The sequence below is a fragment of the Heterodontus francisci genome, chromosome 1 (genome assembly GCF_036365525.1).
Source record: "Heterodontus francisci isolate sHetFra1 chromosome 1, sHetFra1.hap1, whole genome shotgun sequence".
NCBI classification, from domain to species: domain Eukaryota; kingdom Metazoa; phylum Chordata; class Chondrichthyes; order Heterodontiformes; family Heterodontidae; genus Heterodontus; species Heterodontus francisci.
This window is the reverse complement of record NC_090371.1, coordinates 269,101,452-269,117,286: the sequence shown is the minus strand read 5'-3', so window position 1 is coordinate 269,117,286 and position 15,835 is coordinate 269,101,452. Positions and strand designations below refer to the sequence as shown.

At 60.7% G+C, this 15,835-nt stretch overlaps 1 protein-coding gene across 1 annotated transcript in view; it reads left to right on the top strand.

Moving 5' to 3' along the window:
* Positions 1–923: 923 nt before the first annotated feature.
* The window catches only part of igfbp7 (insulin-like growth factor binding protein 7), a 46,224-nt gene continuing 31,312 nt past the window's right edge, over positions 924–15,835 (top strand). Inside the window, exon 1 of the mRNA XM_068044604.1 lies at positions 924–1,401. Within this exon, the coding sequence (XP_067900705.1) occupies positions 975–1,401 (427 nt within the window). The 5' untranslated portion in view covers positions 924–974. The remainder of the gene's footprint in view (positions 1,402–15,835) is intronic.

The following is a 15,835-nucleotide window of genomic DNA, read 5'->3' as shown; positions in this document are numbered from 1 at the left end:
CAATGACCTACTTTCAGAATATTTCTTCGGGTATTAGACTGATAAGAATATGATAAATATCTGATAGCATTCTGAAGCTGATCTGAAATTAGTCTGAAATTTGTATTCGATTGAAATTATTTTCTTATTTTAATTAGATGTGAGCCTCATATAAGTCTGATAGTAGTCCGGTGTCAATCTGATATTAGCCATATACTAGTCTTATATCAATATCAACTCAGTCTTATTTCAGACAGGTACTAGTCGGATATTAAAGTCACATTAATTAGATAATCTAAAAGAGTCAGAAATTGTGTAGAACGTTTACTTGTGTTAGCGTAAATTGAAGTTTAGTTTGTGTGGAGGGCAGTTTGGTTCAACTTGTGTCAATTGAAATGTAATTTAGTTTGTGTAAATTTGAGTTTAGTTTGGTTCAGCTTGTGTCAGTTAGAATCGAGGTTAGTTCCTATAATTAGGAGTTTATTTTATTTTAGCTTGTATCAATGGGAGTCTAGTTTGTAGGAATGATAGTTTAATTTAGTGTGAAGGAGTGAGAGTTTAATTTAGTCTGTGTGGAATGGGAGTTTTGCTTAGTTTGTGTAAATAGGAGTTTCGTTTGTTATAGTGTGAATGGGAGTTTAGTTTGTTATATCAGTAGGAGTTTAGTTTATGTGAATTGAGTTTAGTTCGGTTCAACTTGTGTCAATTGGGGTTTTGTCTGTGTGGCTAGTTTAACTTGTATCGGTAGGAGTTTGCTTTAGTTTGTGTCAATTGGAGTTTAGCCTGGGATGTGTGGATGAGAGTTTCGTTTAATTTGTATCAGTAGGAGTTTAGGTTGTCGAATGGGAGTTTAATTTGTACCAATTGGAGTTTAGTTTGTATCAAAAGGACTTCAGTTTGTGTCAATGAGAGTACAGTTTGGGTGGAGCCTGAGTCTCTGTATAAGGGGCCCCGGGTTTGCTCAGTTTGTGTTATTTGTGAGTTTTACTGTCAGGATGGGTGTGCAGTTCCTGGGTGGGCTCCTCCTGATGCTCCTGGCGGTAGATGGGGAGGGGAAGCCGGCCTTGGTTGAGTGCCCTCCCTGTGTACTGTCCGAGTGCCCGGCTCTGCCCCCCGGAGATTGTCCGCTCGGGGAACTCCGCGATCCGTGCGGCTGCTGCACGCTGTGTGACTCCGGCCAGGGAGCGCCTTGCGGCGGCCGCGAGTCCCGCTACGGCCGCTGTGCCCAGGGTTTCGAGTGTGTCCGCTCCGGGAGCAAGCGGAGGAGACGCGGGCGCTGCCGCTGTAAATCCCCCGGGCAGGTTTGCGGCAGCGATGGCATCACCTACAGCGACGGCTGTGAACTGAGAGCCGCAGCGAAGAGGGCGGAGAGGGAGGGAGAGACCCCGATCATCAGAACAGGGAAAGGAGCCTGTGAGAAAGGTGAGAAAACACCACCCCTCCGGCAAGAGGCAACCTGAGGAAGGGAGAGAGACAGGAGAGAGGGCGGATAGATAGAAAGGGTGAGAGAGAAAAGGCAGAGGAAATGGGAGAGGAGAGGTGATAGTGAGAGAGGGACTGAGGAGGGAGAGGGAGGGAGTGAAAAGGGAGAGGACGGAGTGAGGGCGGAGTGAGGGAGAGGAGAGGGCGTGGATAGTTAGAGAGGGAGGGAGACATAGAGGAGAGGGCGTGGGTAGATAGAGAGAGGGGGAGAGAGGAGAGGGTGTGGATGGAGAGAGGAGAGGGCGCGGATAGAGAGGGTGGTAGGGGGTGACGGTGGATAGAGAGGGGCATAAGGGGTTGATAGAGAGGGGGGAGAGAGAGAAGTGGGGGAGTGAGAGAGAGATGGACAGAGAGGCAAGAGGGGGTGGATAGAGGGGGGAGAGGGGGTGGGATGGAGAGAGAGAGGGAGGGAGAGAGAAGAGGGCATGGATAGATAGAGGAGAGGGTGTGAATAGAGAGGGAGAGAAAGAGGAGAGGGTGGAGAGAGAGAGAGGAGGGCGTGGAGAAAGAGAGAGGGGTGGGGGAGAGAGAGGGGAGGGGGAGAGAGAGAGGGGAGGGGGTGAGAGAGAGAGGGGAGGGAGAGAGAGAGAGGGGAGAGAGAGAGAGAGAGAGGGGAGGGGGAGAGAGAGGGGAGGGAGAGAGAGGGGAGGGAGAGAGAGAGCGGAGAGGGAGAGCGGAGAGGGAGAGAAAGAGCAGAGAGGGAGAGAAAGAGCAGAGAGGGAGAGGAGAGACCGGAGAGGGAGAGCGGAGAGAGCGGAGAGCGGAGAGGGAGAGAGCGGAGAGGGAGAGAGCGGAGAGGGAGAGAGCGGAGAGGGAGAGAGCGGAGAGGGAGAGCGCGGAGAGGGAGAGAGCGGAGAGGGAGAGCGGAGAGGGAGAAAAAGAGCAGAGAGGGAGAGAGAGCGGAGAGGAAGAGAGGAGAGAGCGGAGAGGGAGAGAGGAGAGAGCGGAGGGAGAGAGCGGAGAGGGAGAGAGCGGAGAGGGAGAGAGCGGAGAGGGAGAGAGCGGAGAGGGAGAGCGGAGAGCGGAGAGGGAGAGAGGAGAGGGAGAGAGGAGAGAGGAGAGCGGAGAGGGAGAGAAAGAGCAGAGAGGGAGAGAAAGAGCAGAGAGGGAGGGAAAGAGCGGAGAGGGAGAGGAGAGAGTGGAGAGGGAGAGCGGAGAGGGAGAGAGGAGAGGGAGAGAGGAGAGGGAGAGAGGAGAGCGGCGAGAGGAGAGCGCAGAGAGGAGAACAGAGAGGGAGAGAGGAGGGCAGAGAGGGAGAGAGGAAAGCGGAGAGGGAGGGAGGAGAGAGGGAGAGAGGAGAGCAGAGAGGGAGAGAGGAGAGCAGAGAGGGAGAGAGGAGAGCAGAGAGGGAGAGGGAGAGAGGAGAGCAGAGAGAGGAGAGCAGAGAGAGGAGAGCAGAGAGAGGAGAGCGGAGAGGGAGAGCGGAGAGGGAGAGCGGAGAGCGGAGAGAGGAGAGCGGAGAGGGAGAGCGGAGAGAGGAGCGGAGAGGGAGAGAGGAGCGGAGAGGGAGAGAGGAGAGTGAGAGAGGAGAGGGAGAGAGGAGAGTGAGAGAGGAGAGTGAGAGAGGAGAGTGAGAGAGGAGAGGGAGAGCGGCGAGAGGGAGAGCGGCGAGAGGGAGAGCGGAGGGAGAGCGGAGAGGGAGAGCGGAGAGGGAGAGCGGAGAGGGAGAGCGGAGAGGGAGAGAGAGAGGAGAGTGAGAGAGGAGAGTGAGAGGAGAGCAGAGAGGGAGGGAGGAGAGCGGAGAGGGAGAGGGAGAGAGGAGAGCAGAGAGGGAGAGAGGAGATCAGAGAGGGAGAGAGGAGATCAGAGAGGGAGAGGGAGAGAGGAGAGCAGAGAGGGAGAGAGGAGAGCAGAGAGGGAGAGAGGAGAGCAGAGAGGGAGAGGGAGAGAGGAGAGAGGAGAGGAGAGAGGAGAGCGGGGAGGGAGAGTGGAGAGGGAGAGAGGAGAGCGCAAAGGGAGAGAGGAGGGAGAGAGGGAGAGAGGAGAGGAGAGAGGGAGAGCGGAGAGGGAGAGAGGAGAGGGAGGGAGAGAGCGGAGAGGGAGAGAGGAGAGCAGAGAGGGAGAGCGGAGAGGGAGAGGGAGAGAGGAGAGGAGAGAGGGAGAGAGGAAAGCGGAGAGGGAGGGAGGAGAGAGGGAGGGCGGAGAGGGAGAGAGGAGAGCAGAGAGGGAGAGAGGAGAGCAGAGAGGGAGAGAGGAGAGCAGAGAGGGAGAGAGGAGAGGGAGAGAGGAGAGCAAAGAGGGAGAGAGGAGAGCAAAGAGGGAGAGGGAGAGCGGAGAGAGGGAGAGCGGAGAGAGGAGAGGGAGAGAGGAGAGGGAGAGAGGAGAGCAGAGAGCGGAGCGAAGAGCGGAGAGGGAGAGAGGAGCGGAGAGGGAGAGAGGAGAGGGAGAGAGGAGAGGGAGAGAGGAGAGGGAGAGAGGAGAGGGAGAGAGGAGAGGGAGAGAAAGAGCAGAGAGGGAGAGAGAGCGGAGAGGAAGAGAGGAGAGAGCGGAGAGGGAGAGAGGAGAGAGCGGAGAGGGAGAGCGGAGAGGGAGAGAGGAGAGCGGAGAGGGAGAGAGGAGAGAGGAGAGCGGAGAGGGAGAGAAAGAGCAGAGAGGGAGAGAAAGAGCAGAGAGGGAGGGAAAGAGCGGAGAGGGAGAGGAGAGAGCGGAGAGGGAGAGCGGAGAGGGAGAGCGGAGAGGGGCGAGAGGAGAGCGGCGAGAGGAGAGCGGCGAGAGGAGAGCGGAGAGAGGAGAGAGGAGAGCGGAGAGAGGAGAGCGGAGAGAGGAGAGCGGAGAGAGGAGAGCGGAGAGAGGAGAGCGCAGAGAGGAGAGCGCAGAGAGGAGAACAGAGAGGGAGAGAGGAGGGCAGAGAGGGAGGGAGGAGAGAGGGAGAGAGGAGAGCAGAGAGGGAGAGAGGAGAGCAGAGAGGGAGAGGGAGAGCGGAGAGGGAGAGAGGAGAGCAGAGAGAGGAGAGCAGAGAGAGGAGAGCAGAGAGAGGAGAGCGGAGAGGAGAGCGGAGAGGAGAGCGGAGAGGGAGAGCGGAGAGGGAGAGCGGAGAGGGAGAGCGGAGAGGGAGAGCGGAGAGGGAGAGCGGAGAGCGGAGAGCGGAGAGCGGAGAGAGGAGAGCGGAGAGAGGAGAGCGGAGAGGGAGAGCGGAGAGAGGAGCGGAGAGGGAGAGAGGAGCGGAGAGGGAGAGAGGAGAGGGAGAGAGGAGAGGGAGAGAGGAGAGCAGAGAGGGTGAACGGAGAGGGAGAGGTAGAGCGGCGAGAGGGAGAGCGGAGAGGGAGAGAGGAGAGGGAGAGTGAGAGAGGAGAGTGAGAGAGGAGAGTGAGAGGAGAGTGAGAGAGGAGGGCAGAGAGGGAGAGAGGAAAGCGGAGAGGGAGGGAGGAGAGAGGGAGAGAGGAGAGCAGAGAGGGAGAGAGGAGAGCAGAGAGGGAGAGGGAGAGCGGAGAGGGAGAGAGGAGAGCAGAGAGAGGAGAGCAGAGAGAGGAGAGCAGAGAGAGGAGAGCGGAGAGGGAGAGCGGAGAGGGAGAGCGGAGAGGGAGAGCGGAGAGGGAGAGAGGAGAGCGGAGAGGGAGAGCGGAGAGCGGAGAGGGAGAGCGGAGAGAGGAGCGGAGAGGGAGAGAGGAGAGGGAGAGAGGAGAGGGAGAGAGGAGAGTGAGAGAGGAGAGTGAGAGAGGAGAGCAGAGAGGGTGAACGGAGAGGGAGAGGGAGAGCGGCAAGAGGGAGAGCGGAGAGGGAGAGCGGAGGGAGAGCGGAGAGGGAGAGAGGAGAGGGAGAGTGAGAGAGGAGAGTGAGAGAGGAGAGTGAGAGGAGAGTGAGAGAGAGCAGAGAGGGAGAGGGAGGGAGGAGAGCGGAGAGGGAGAGGGAGAGAGGAGATCAGAGAGGGAGAGAGGAGATCAGAGAGGGAGAGAGGAGATCGGAGAGGGAGAGAGGAGAGCAGAGAGGGAGAGAGGAGATCAGAGAGGGAGAGGGAGAGAGGAGAGAGGAGAGGAGAGAGGAGCGGGGAGGGAGAGTGGAGAGGGAGAGAGGAGAGCGCAAAGGGAGAGAGGAGGGAGAGAGGGAGAGAGGAGGGAGAGAGGGAGAGAGGAGAGGAGAGAGGGAGAGCGGAGAGGGAGAGAGGAGAGGGAGGGAGAGAGCGGAGAGGGAGAGAGGAGAGCGGAGAGGGAGAGGGAGAGCGGAGAGGGAGAGGGAGAGAGGAGAGGAGAGAGGGAGAGAGGAAAGCGGAGAGGGAGGGAGGAGAGAGGGAGGGCGGAGAGGGAGAGAGGAGAGCAGAGAGGGAGAGAGGAGAGCAGAGAGGGAGAGGGAGAGAGGAGAGGGAGAGAGGAGAGCAAAGAGGGAGAGAGGAGAGCAAAGAGGGAGAGGGAGAGCGGAGAGAGGGAGAGCCGAGAGAGGAGAGGGAGAGAGGAGAGGGAGAGAGGAGAGCAGAGAGAGGAGAGCGGAGAGCGGAGAGGGAGAGAGGAGCGGAGAGGGAGAGAGGAGAGGGAGAGAGGAGAGGGAGAGAGGAGAGGAGAGGGAGAGAGGAGAGGGATATAGGAGAGGGAGAGAGGAGGGAGCGGAGAGGGAGAGCGGAGAGGGAGAGCGGAGAGGGAGAGCGGAGAGGGAGAGAGGAGAGGAGATGGAGAGAGGAGATGGAGAGAGGAGATGGAGAGAGGAGAGTGAGAGAGGAGAGCAGAGGGAGGGAGGAGAGCGGAGAGGGAGAGAGGAGATCAGAGAGGAGAGCAGAGAGGGAGAGAGGAGAGCAGAGAGGGTGAGAGGAGATCAGAGAGGGAGAGGGAGAGAGTAGAGGGAGAGAGGAGAGGAGAGAGTAGAGCGGGGAGGGAGAGAGTAGAGCGGAGAGGGAGAGAGTAGAGCGGAGAGGGAGAGAGTAGAGCGGAGAGGGAGAGAAGAGAGCGCTAAGGGAGAGAGGAGGGAGAGAGGGAGAGAGGAGAGGAGGAGAGCGGAGAGGGAGAGGGAGAGAGGAGAGCGGAGAGGGAGAGGGAGAGCGGAGAGAGAGAGGGAGAGAGGAAAGCGGAGAGGGAGGGAGGAGAGAGGGAGGGCGGAGAGGGAGAGGGAGAGTGGAGAGCAGAGAGGGAGAGAGGAGTGCAGAGAGGGGGAGGGAGAGAGGAGAGGGAGAGAGGAGAGTGAGAGAGGAGAGGGAGAGAGGAGAGGGAGAGAGGAGAGGGAGAGGGAGAGCGGCGAGAGGGAGAGCGGAGAGGGAGAGCGGAGGGAGAGCGGAGGGAGAGCGGAGAGGGAGAGCGGAGAGGAGAGTGAGAGAGGAGAGTGAGAGAGGAGAGTGAGAGGAGAGCAGAGAGGGAGGGAGGAGAGCGGAGAGGGAGAGGGAGAGAGGAGAGCAGAGAGGGAGAGAGGAGATCAGAGAGGGAGAGAGGAGATCAGAGAGGGAGAGGGAGAGGGAGAGAGGAGAGCAGAGAGGGAGAGAGGAGAGCAGAGAGGGAGAGAGGAGATCAGAGAGGGAGAGGGAGAGAGGAGAGAGGAGGGGAGAGTGGAGAGGGAGAGAGGAGAGCGCAAAGGGAGAGAGGAGGGAGAGAGGGAGAGAGGAGAGGAGAGAGGGAGAGAGGAGAGGAGAGAGGGAGAGCGGAGAGGGAGAGCGGAGAGGGAGGGAGAGAGCGGAGAGGGAGAGAGGAGAGCGGAGAGGGAGAGCGGAGAGGGAGAGGGAGAGAGGAGAGGAGAGAGGGAGAGAGGAAAGCGGAGAGGGAGGGAGGAGAGAGGGAGGGCGGAGAGGGAGAGAGGAGAGCAGAGAGGGAGAGAGGAGAGCAGAGAGGGAGAGAGGAGAGCAGAGAGGGAGAGGGAGAGAGGAGAGGGAGAGAGGAGAGCAAAGAGGGAGAGAGGAGAGCAAAGAGGGAGAGGGAGAGCGGAGAGAGGGAGAGCGGAGAGAGGAGAGGTTGAGAGAGGAGAGGGAGAGAGGAGAGCAGAGAGAGGAGAGCGGAGCGAAGAGCGGAGAGCGGAGAGGGAGAGAGGAGCGGAGAGGGAGAGAGGAGCGGAGAGGGAGAGAGGAGAGGGAGAGAGGAGAGGGAGAGAAAGAGCAGAGAGGGAGAGAGAGCGGAGAGGAAGAGAGGAGAGAGCGGAGAGGGAGAGAGGAGAGAGCGGAGAGGGAGAGCGGAGAGGGAGAGAGGAGAGCGGAGAGGGAGAGAGGAGAGAGGAGAGCGGAGAGGGAGAGAAAGAGCAGAGAGGGAGAGAAAGAGCAGAGAGGGAGAGAAAGAGCAGAGAGGGAGGGAAAGAGCGGAGAGGGAGAGCGGAGAGGGAGAGCGGAGAGGGAGAGCAGAGAGGGAGAGAGGAGAGCGGCGAGAGGAGAGCGGCGAGAGGAGAGCGGCGAGAGGAGAGCGGCGAGAGGAGAGAGGAGAGCGGAGAGAGGAGAGCGCAGAGAGGAGAGCGCAGAGAGGAGAGCGCAGAGAGGAGAACAGAGAGGGAGAGAGGAGGGCAGAGAGGGAGAGAGGAAAGCGGAGAGGGAGGGAGGAGAGAGGGAGGGAGGAGAGAAGAGAGGGAGAGAGGAGAGCAGAGAGGGAGAGGGAGAGCGGAGAGGGAGAGAGGAGAGCAGAGAGAGGAGAGCAGAGAGAGGAGAGCAGAGAGAGGAGAGCAGAGAGAGGAGAGCGGAGAGGAGAGCGGAGAGGAGAGCGGAGTGGGAGAGCGGAGAGGGAGAGCGGAGAGAGGAGAGCGGAGAGCGGAGAGAGGAGAGCGGAGAGGGAGAGCGGAGAGAGGAGCGGAGAGGGAGAGAGGAGCGGAGAGGGAGAGAGGAGAGGGAGAGAGGAGAGGGAGAGAGGAGAGCAGAGAGGGTGAACGGAGAGGGAGAGGTAGAGCGGCGAGAGGGAGAGCGGAGAGGGAGAGCGGAGGGAGAGCGGAGAGGGAGAGAGGAGAGGGAGAGTGAGAGAGGAGAGTGAGAGAGGAGAGTGAGAGGAGAGTGAGAGAGGAGGGCAGAGAGGGAGAGAGGAAAGCGGAGAGGGAGAGGGAGAGAGGAGATCAGAGAGGGAGAGAGGAGATCAGAGAGGGAGAGAGGAGATCGGAGAGGGAGAGAGGAGAGCAGAGAGGGAGAGAGGAGATCAGAGAGGGAGAGGGAGAGAGGAGAGAGGAGAGGAGAGAGGAGCGGGGAGGGAGAGTGGAGAGGGAGAGAGGAGAGCGCAAAGGGAGAGAGGAGGGAGAGAGGGAGAGAGGAGGGAGAGAGGGAGAGAGGAGAGGAGAGAGGGAGAGCGGAGAGGGAGAGAGGAGAGGGAGGGAGAGAGCGGAGAGGGAGAGAGGAGAGCGGAGAGGGAGAGGGAGAGCGGAGAGGGAGAGGGAGAGAGGAGAGGAGAGAGGGAGAGAGGAAAGCGGAGAGGGAGGGAGGAGAGAGGGAGGGCGGAGAGGGAGAGAGGAGAGCAGAGAGGGAGAGAGGAGAGCAGAGAGGGAGAGGGAGAGAGGAGAGGGAGAGAGGAGAGCAAAGAGGGAGAGAGGAGAGCAAAGAGGGAGAGGGAGAGCGGAGAGAGGGAGAGCCGAGAGAGGAGAGGGAGAGAGGAGAGGGAGAGAGGAGAGCAGAGAGAGGAGAGCGGAGAGCGGAGAGGGAGAGAGGAGCGGAGAGGGAGAGAGGAGAGGGAGAGAGGAGAGGGAGAGAGGAGAGGAGAGGGAGAGAGGAGAGGGATATAGGAGAGGGAGAGAGGAGGGAGCGGAGAGGGAGAGCGGAGAGGGAGAGCGGAGAGGGAGAGCGGAGAGGGAGAGAGGAGAGGAGATGGAGAGAGGAGATGGAGAGAGGAGATGGAGAGAGGAGAGTGAGAGAGGAGAGCAGAGGGAGGGAGGAGAGCGGAGAGGGAGAGAGGAGATCAGAGAGGAGAGCAGAGAGGGAGAGAGGAGAGCAGAGAGGGTGAGAGGAGATCAGAGAGGGAGAGGGAGAGAGTAGAGGGAGAGAGGAGAGGAGAGAGTAGAGCGGGGAGGGAGAGAGTAGTGCGGAGAGGGAGAGAGTAGAGCGGAGAGGGAGAGAGTAGAGCGGAGAGGGAGAGAAGAGAGCGCTAAGGGAGAGAGGAGGGAGAGAGGGAGAGAGGAGAGGAGGAGAGCGGAGAGGGAGAGGGAGAGAGGAGAGCGGAGAGGGAGAGGGAGAGCGGAGAGAGAGAGGGAGAGAGGAAAGCGGAGAGGGAGGGAGGAGAGAGGGAGGGCGGAGAGGGAGAGGGAGAGTGGAGAGCAGAGAGGGAGAGAGGAGTGCAGAGAGTGGGAGGGAGAGAGGAGAGGGAGAGAGGAGAGTGAGAGAGGAGAGTGAGAGAGGAGAGGGAGAGAGGAGAGGGAGAGGGAGAGCGGCGAGAGGGAGAGCGGAGAGGGAGAGCGGAGGGAGAGCGGAGGGAGAGCGGAGAGGGAGAGCGGAGAGGAGAGTGAGAGAGGAGAGTGAGAGAGGAGAGTGAGAGGAGAGCAGAGAGGGAGGGAGGAGAGCGGAGAGGGAGAGGGAGAGAGGAGAGCAGAGAGGGAGAGAGGAGATCAGAGAGGGAGAGAGGAGATCAGAGAGGGAGAGGGAGAGGGAGAGAGGAGAGCAGAGAGGGAGAGAGGAGAGCAGAGAGGGAGAGAGGAGATCAGAGAGGGAGAGGGAGAGAGGAGAGAGGAGAGAGGAGGGGAGAGTGGAGAGGGAGAGAGGAGAGCGCAAAGGGAGAGAGGAGGGAGAGAGGGAGAGAGGAGAGGAGAGAGGGAGAGAGGAGAGGAGAGAGGGAGAGCGGAGAGGGAGAGCGGAGAGGGAGGGAGAGAGCGGAGAGGGAGAGAGGAGAGCGGAGAGGGAGAGCGGAGAGGGAGAGGGAGAGAGGAGAGGAGAGAGGGAGAGAGGAAAGCGGAGAGGGAGGGAGGAGAGAGGGAGGGCGGAGAGGGAGAGAGGAGAGCAGAGAGGGAGAGAGGAGAGCAGAGAGGGAGAGAGGAGAGCAGAGAGGGAGAGGGAGAGAGGAGAGGGAGAGAGGAGAGCAAAGAGGGAGAGAGGAGAGCAAAGAGGGAGAGGGAGAGCGGAGAGAGGGAGAGCAGAGAGAGGAGAGGTTGAGAGAGGAGAGGGAGAGAGGAGAGCAGAGAGAGGAGAGCGGAGCGAAGAGCGGAGAGCGGAGAGGGAGAGAGGAGCGGAGAGGGAGAGAGGAGCGGAGAGGGAGAGAGGAGAGGGAGAGAGGAGAGGGAGAGAGGAGAGGGAGAGAAAGAGCAGAGAGGGAGAGAGAGCGGAGAGGAAGAGAGGAGAGAGCGGAGAGGGAGAGAGGAGAGAGCGGAGAGGGAGAGCGGAGAGGGAGAGAGGAGAGCGGAGAGGGAGAGAGGAGAGAGGAGAGCGGAGAGGGAGAGAAAGAGCAGAGAGGGAGAGAAAGAGCAGAGAGGGAGAGAAAGAGCAGAGAGGGAGGGAAAGAGCGGAGAGGGAGAGCGGAGAGGGAGAGCAGAGAGGGAGAGAGGAGAGCGGCGAGAGGAGAGCGGCGAGAGGAGAGCGGCGAGAGGAGAGCGGCGAGAGGAGAGAGGAGAGCGGAGAGAGGAGAGCGCAGAGAGGAGAGCGCAGAGAGGAGAGCGCAGAGAGGAGAACAGAGAGGGAGAGAGGAGGGCAGAGAGGGAGAGAGGAAAGCGGAGAGGGAGGGAGGAGAGAGGGAGGGAGGAGAGAAGAGAGGGAGAGAGGAGAGCAGAGAGGGAGAGGGAGAGCGGAGAGGGAGAGCGGAGAGCAGAGAGAGGAGAGCAGAGAGAGGAGAGCAGAGAGAGGAGAGCAGAGAGAGGAGAGCGGAGAGGAGAGCGGAGAGGAGAGCGGAGTGGGAGAGCGGAGAGGGAGAGCGGAGAGAGGAGAGCGGAGAGAGGAGAGCGGAGAGGGAGAGCGGAGAGAGGAGCGGAGAGGGAGAGAGGAGCGGAGAGGGAGAGAGGAGAGGGAGAGAGGAGAGGGAGAGAGGAGAGCAGAGAGGGTGAACGGAGAGGGAGAGGTAGAGCGGCGAGAGGGAGAGCGGAGAGGGAGAGCGGAGGGAGAGCGGAGAGGGAGAGAGGAGAGGGAGAGTGAGAGAGGAGAGTGAGAGAGGAGAGTGAGAGGAGAGTGAGAGAGGAGGGCAGAGAGGGAGAGAGGAAAGCGGAGAGGGAGGGAGGAGAGAGGGAGAGAGGAGAGCAGAGAGGGAGAGAGGAGAGCAGAGAGGGAGAGGGAGAGTGGAGAGGGAGAGCGGAGAGCAGAGAGAGGAGAGCAGAGAGAGGAGAGCAGAGAGAGGAGAGCGGAGAGGAGAGCGGAGAGGGAGAGCGGAGAGGGAGAGCGGAGAGAGGAGCGGAGAGGGAGAGAGGAGAGGGAGAGAGGAGAGGGAGAGAGGAGAGGGAGAGAGGAGAGTGAGAGAGGAGAGCAGAGAGGGTGAACGGAGAGGGAGAGGGAGAGCGGCGAGAGGGAGAGCGGAGAGGGAGAGCGGAGGGAGAGCGGAGAGGGAGAGAGGAGAGGGAGAGTGAGAGAGGAGAGTGAGAGAGGAGAGTGAGAGAGGAGAGTGAGAGAGGAGAGCAGAGAGGGAGAGGGAGGGAGGAGAGCGGAGAGGGAGAGGGAGAGAGGAGATCAGAGAGGGAGAGAGGAGATCAGAGAGGGAGAGAGGAGATCGGAGAGGGAGAGAGGAGAGCAGAGAGGGAGAGAGGAGAGAGGAGAGGGAGAGAGGAGAGCAGAGAGGGAGAGAGGAGAGAGGAGAGGAGAGAGGAGCGGGGAGGGAGAGTGGAGAGGGAGAGAGGAGAGCGCAAAGGGAGAGAGGAGGGAGAGAGGGAGAGAGGAGAGGAGAGAGGGAGAGCGGAGAGGGAGAGAGGAGAGGGAGGGAGAGAGGAGAGCGGAGAGGGAGAGGGAGAGCGGAGAGGGAGAGGGAGAGAGGAGAGGAGAGAGGGAGAGAGGAAAGCGGAGAGGGAGGGAGGAGAGAGGGAGGGCGGAGAGGGAGAGAGGAGAGCAGAGAGGGAGAGAGGAGAGCAGAGAGGGAGAGGGAGAGAGGAGAGGGAGAGAGGAGAGCAAAGAGGGAGAGAGGAGAGCAAAGAGGGAGAGGGAGAGCGGAGAGAGGGAGAGCGGAGAGAGGGAGAGCCGAGAGAGGAGAGGGAGAGAGGAGAGGGAGAGAGGAGAGCAGAGAGAGGAGAGCGGAGAGCGGAGAGGGAGAGAGGAGCGGAGAGGGAGAGAGGAGAGGGAGAGAGGAGAGGGAGAGAGGAGAGGAGAGGGAGAGAGGAGAGGGATATAGGAGAGGGAGAGAGGAGGGAGCGGAGAGGGAGAGCGGAGAGGGAGAGCGGAGAGGGAGAGCGGAGAGGGAGAGAGGAGAGGAGATGGAGAGAGGAGATGGAGAGAGGAGATGGAGAGAGGAGAGTGAGAGAGGAGAGCAGAGGGAGGGAGGAGAGCGGAGAGGGAGAGAGGAGATCAGAGAGGAGAGCAGAGAGGGAGAGAGGAGAGCAGAGAGGGTGAGAGGAGATCAGAGAGGGAGAGGGAGAGAGTAGAGGGAGAGAGGAGAGGAGAGAGTAGAGCGGGGAGGGAGAGAGTAGAGCGGAGAGGGAGAGAGTAGAGCGGAGAGGGAGAGAGTAGAGCGGAGAGGGAGAGAAGAGAGCGCTAAGGGAGAGAGGAGGGAGAGAGGGAGAGAGGAGAGGAGGAGAGCGGAGAGGGAGAGGGAGAGAGGAGAGCGGAGAGGGAGAGGGAGAGCGGAGAGAGAGAGGGAGAGAGGAAAGCGGAGAGGGAGGGAGGAGAGAGGGAGGGCGGAGAGGGAGAGGGAGAGTGGAGAGCAGAGAGGGAGAGAGGAGTGCAGAGAGGGGGAGGGAGAGAGGAGAGGGAGAGAGGAGAGTGAGAGAGGAGAGGGAGAGAGGAGAGGGAGAGAGGAGAGGGAGAGGGAGAGCGGCGAGAGGGAGAGCGGAGAGGGAGAGCGGAGGGAGAGCGGAGGGAGAGCGGAGAGGGAGAGCGGAGAGGAGAGTGAGAGAGGAGAGTGAGAGAGGAGAGTGAGAGGAGAGCAGAGAGGGAGGGAGGAGAGCGGAGAGGGAGAGGGAGAGAGGAGAGCAGAGAGGGAGAGAGGAGATCAGAGAGGGAGAGAGGAGATCAGAGAGGGAGAGGGAGAGGGAGAGAGGAGAGCAGAGAGGGAGAGAGGAGAGCAGAGAGGGAGAGAGGAGATCAGAGAGGGAGAGGGAGAGAGGAGAGAGGAGAGAGGAGGGGAGAGTGGAGAGGGAGAGAGGAGAGCGCAAAGGGAGAGAGGAGGGAGAGAGGGAGAGAGGAGAGGAGAGAGGGAGAGAGGAGAGGAGAGAGGGAGAGCGGAGAGGGAGAGCGGAGAGGGAGGGAGAGAGCGGAGAGGGAGAGAGGAGAGCGGAGAGGGAGAGCGGAGAGGGAGAGGGAGAGAGGAGAGGAGAGAGGGAGAGAGGAAAGCGGAGAGGGAGGGAGGAGAGAGGGAGGGCGGAGAGGGAGAGAGGAGAGCAGAGAGGGAGAGAGGAGAGCAGAGAGGGAGAGAGGAGAGCAGAGAGGGAGAGGGAGAGAGGAGAGGGAGAGAGGAGAGCAAAGAGGGAGAGAGGAGAGCAAAGAGGGAGAGGGAGAGCGGAGAGAGGGAGAGCGGAGAGAGGAGAGGTTGAGAGAGGAGAGGGAGAGAGGAGAGCAGAGAGAGGAGAGCGGAGCGAAGAGCGGAGAGCGGAGAGGGAGAGAGGAGCGGAGAGGGAGAGAGGAGCGGAGAGGGAGAGAGGAGAGGGAGAGAGGAGAGGGAGAGAAAGAGCAGAGAGGGAGAGAGAGCGGAGAGGAAGAGAGGAGAGAGCGGAGAGGGAGAGAGGAGAGAGCGGAGAGGGAGAGCGGAGAGGGAGAGAGGAGAGCGGAGAGGGAGAGAGGAGAGAGGAGAGCGGAGAGGGAGAGAAAGAGCAGAGAGGGAGAGAAAGAGCAGAGAGGGAGAGAAAGAGCAGAGAGGGAGGGAAAGAGCGGAGAGGGAGAGCGGAGAGGGAGAGCGGAGAGGGAGAGCAGAGAGGGAGAGAGGAGAGCGGCGAGAGGAGAGCGGCGAGAGGAGAGCGGCGAGAGGAGAGCGGCGAGAGGAGAGAGGAGAGCGGAGAGAGGAGAGCGCAGAGAGGAGAGCGCAGAGAGGAGAGCGCAGAGAGGAGAACAGAGAGGGAGAGAGGAGGGCAGAGAGGGAGAGAGGAAAGCGGAGAGGGAGGGAGGAGAGAGGGAGGGAGGAGAGAAGAGAGGGAGAGAGGAGAGCAGAGAGGGAGAGGGAGAGCGGAGAGGGAGAGAGGAGAGCAGAGAGAGGAGAGCAGAGAGAGGAGAGCAGAGAGAGGAGAGCAGAGAGAGGAGAGCGGAGAGGAGAGCGGAGAGGAGAGCGGAGTGGGAGAGCGGAGAGGGAGAGCGGAGAGAGGAGAGCGGAGAGAGGAGAGCGGAGAGGGAGAGCGGAGAGAGGAGCGGAGAGGGAGAGAGGAGCGGAGAGGGAGAGAGGAGAGGGAGAGAGGAGAGGGAGAGAGGAGAGCAGAGAGGGTGAACGGAGAGGGAGAGGTAGAGCGGCGAGAGGGAGAGCGGAGAGGGAGAGCGGAGGGAGAGCGGAGAGGGAGAGAGGAGAGGGAGAGTGAGAGAGGAGAGTGAGAGAGGAGAGTGAGAGGAGAGTGAGAGAGGAGGGCAGAGAGGGAGAGAGGAAAGCGGAGAGGGAGAGGGAGAGAGGAGATCAGAGAGGGAGAGAGGAGATCAGAGAGGGAGAGAGGAGATCGGAGAGGGAGAGAGGAGAGCAGAGAGGGAGAGAGGAGATCAGAGAGGGAGAGGGAGAGAGGAGAGAGGAGAGGAGAGAGGAGCGGGGAGGGAGAGTGGAGAGGGAGAGAGGAGAGCGCAAAGGGAGAGAGGAGGGAGAGAGGGAGAGAGGAGGGAGAGAGGGAGAGAGGAGAGGAGAGAGGGAGAGCGGAGAGGGAGAGAGGAGAGGGAGGGAGAGAGCGGAGAGGGAGAGAGGAGAGCGGAGAGGGAGAGGGAGAGCGGAGAGGGAGAGGGAGAGAGGAGAGGAGAGAGGGAGAGAGGAAAGCGGAGAGGGAGGGAGGAGAGAGGGAGGGCGGAGAGGGAGAGAGGAGAGCAGAGAGGGAGAGAGGAGAGCAGAGAGGGAGAGGGAGAGAGGAGAGGGAGAGAGGAGAGCAAAGAGGGAGAGAGGAGAGCAAAGAGGGAGAGGGAGAGCGGAGAGAGGGAGAGCCGAGAGAGGAGAGGGAGAGAGGAGAGGGAGAGAGGAGAGCAGAGAGAGGAGAGCGGAGAGCGGAGAGGGAGAGAGGAGCGGAGAGGGAGAGAGGAGAGGGAGAGAGGAGAGGGAGAGAGGAGAGGAGAGGGAGAGAGGAGAGGGATATAGGAGAGGGAGAGAGGAGGGAGCGGAGAGGGAGAGCGGAGAGGGAGAGCGGAGAGGGAGAGCGGAGAGGGAGAGAGGAGAGGAGATGGAGAGAGGAGATGGAGAGAGGAGATGGAGAGAGGAGAGTGAGAGAGGAGAGCAGAGGGAGGGAGGAGAGCGGAGAGGGAGAGAGGAGATCAGAGAGGAGAGCAGAGAGGGAGAGAGGAGAG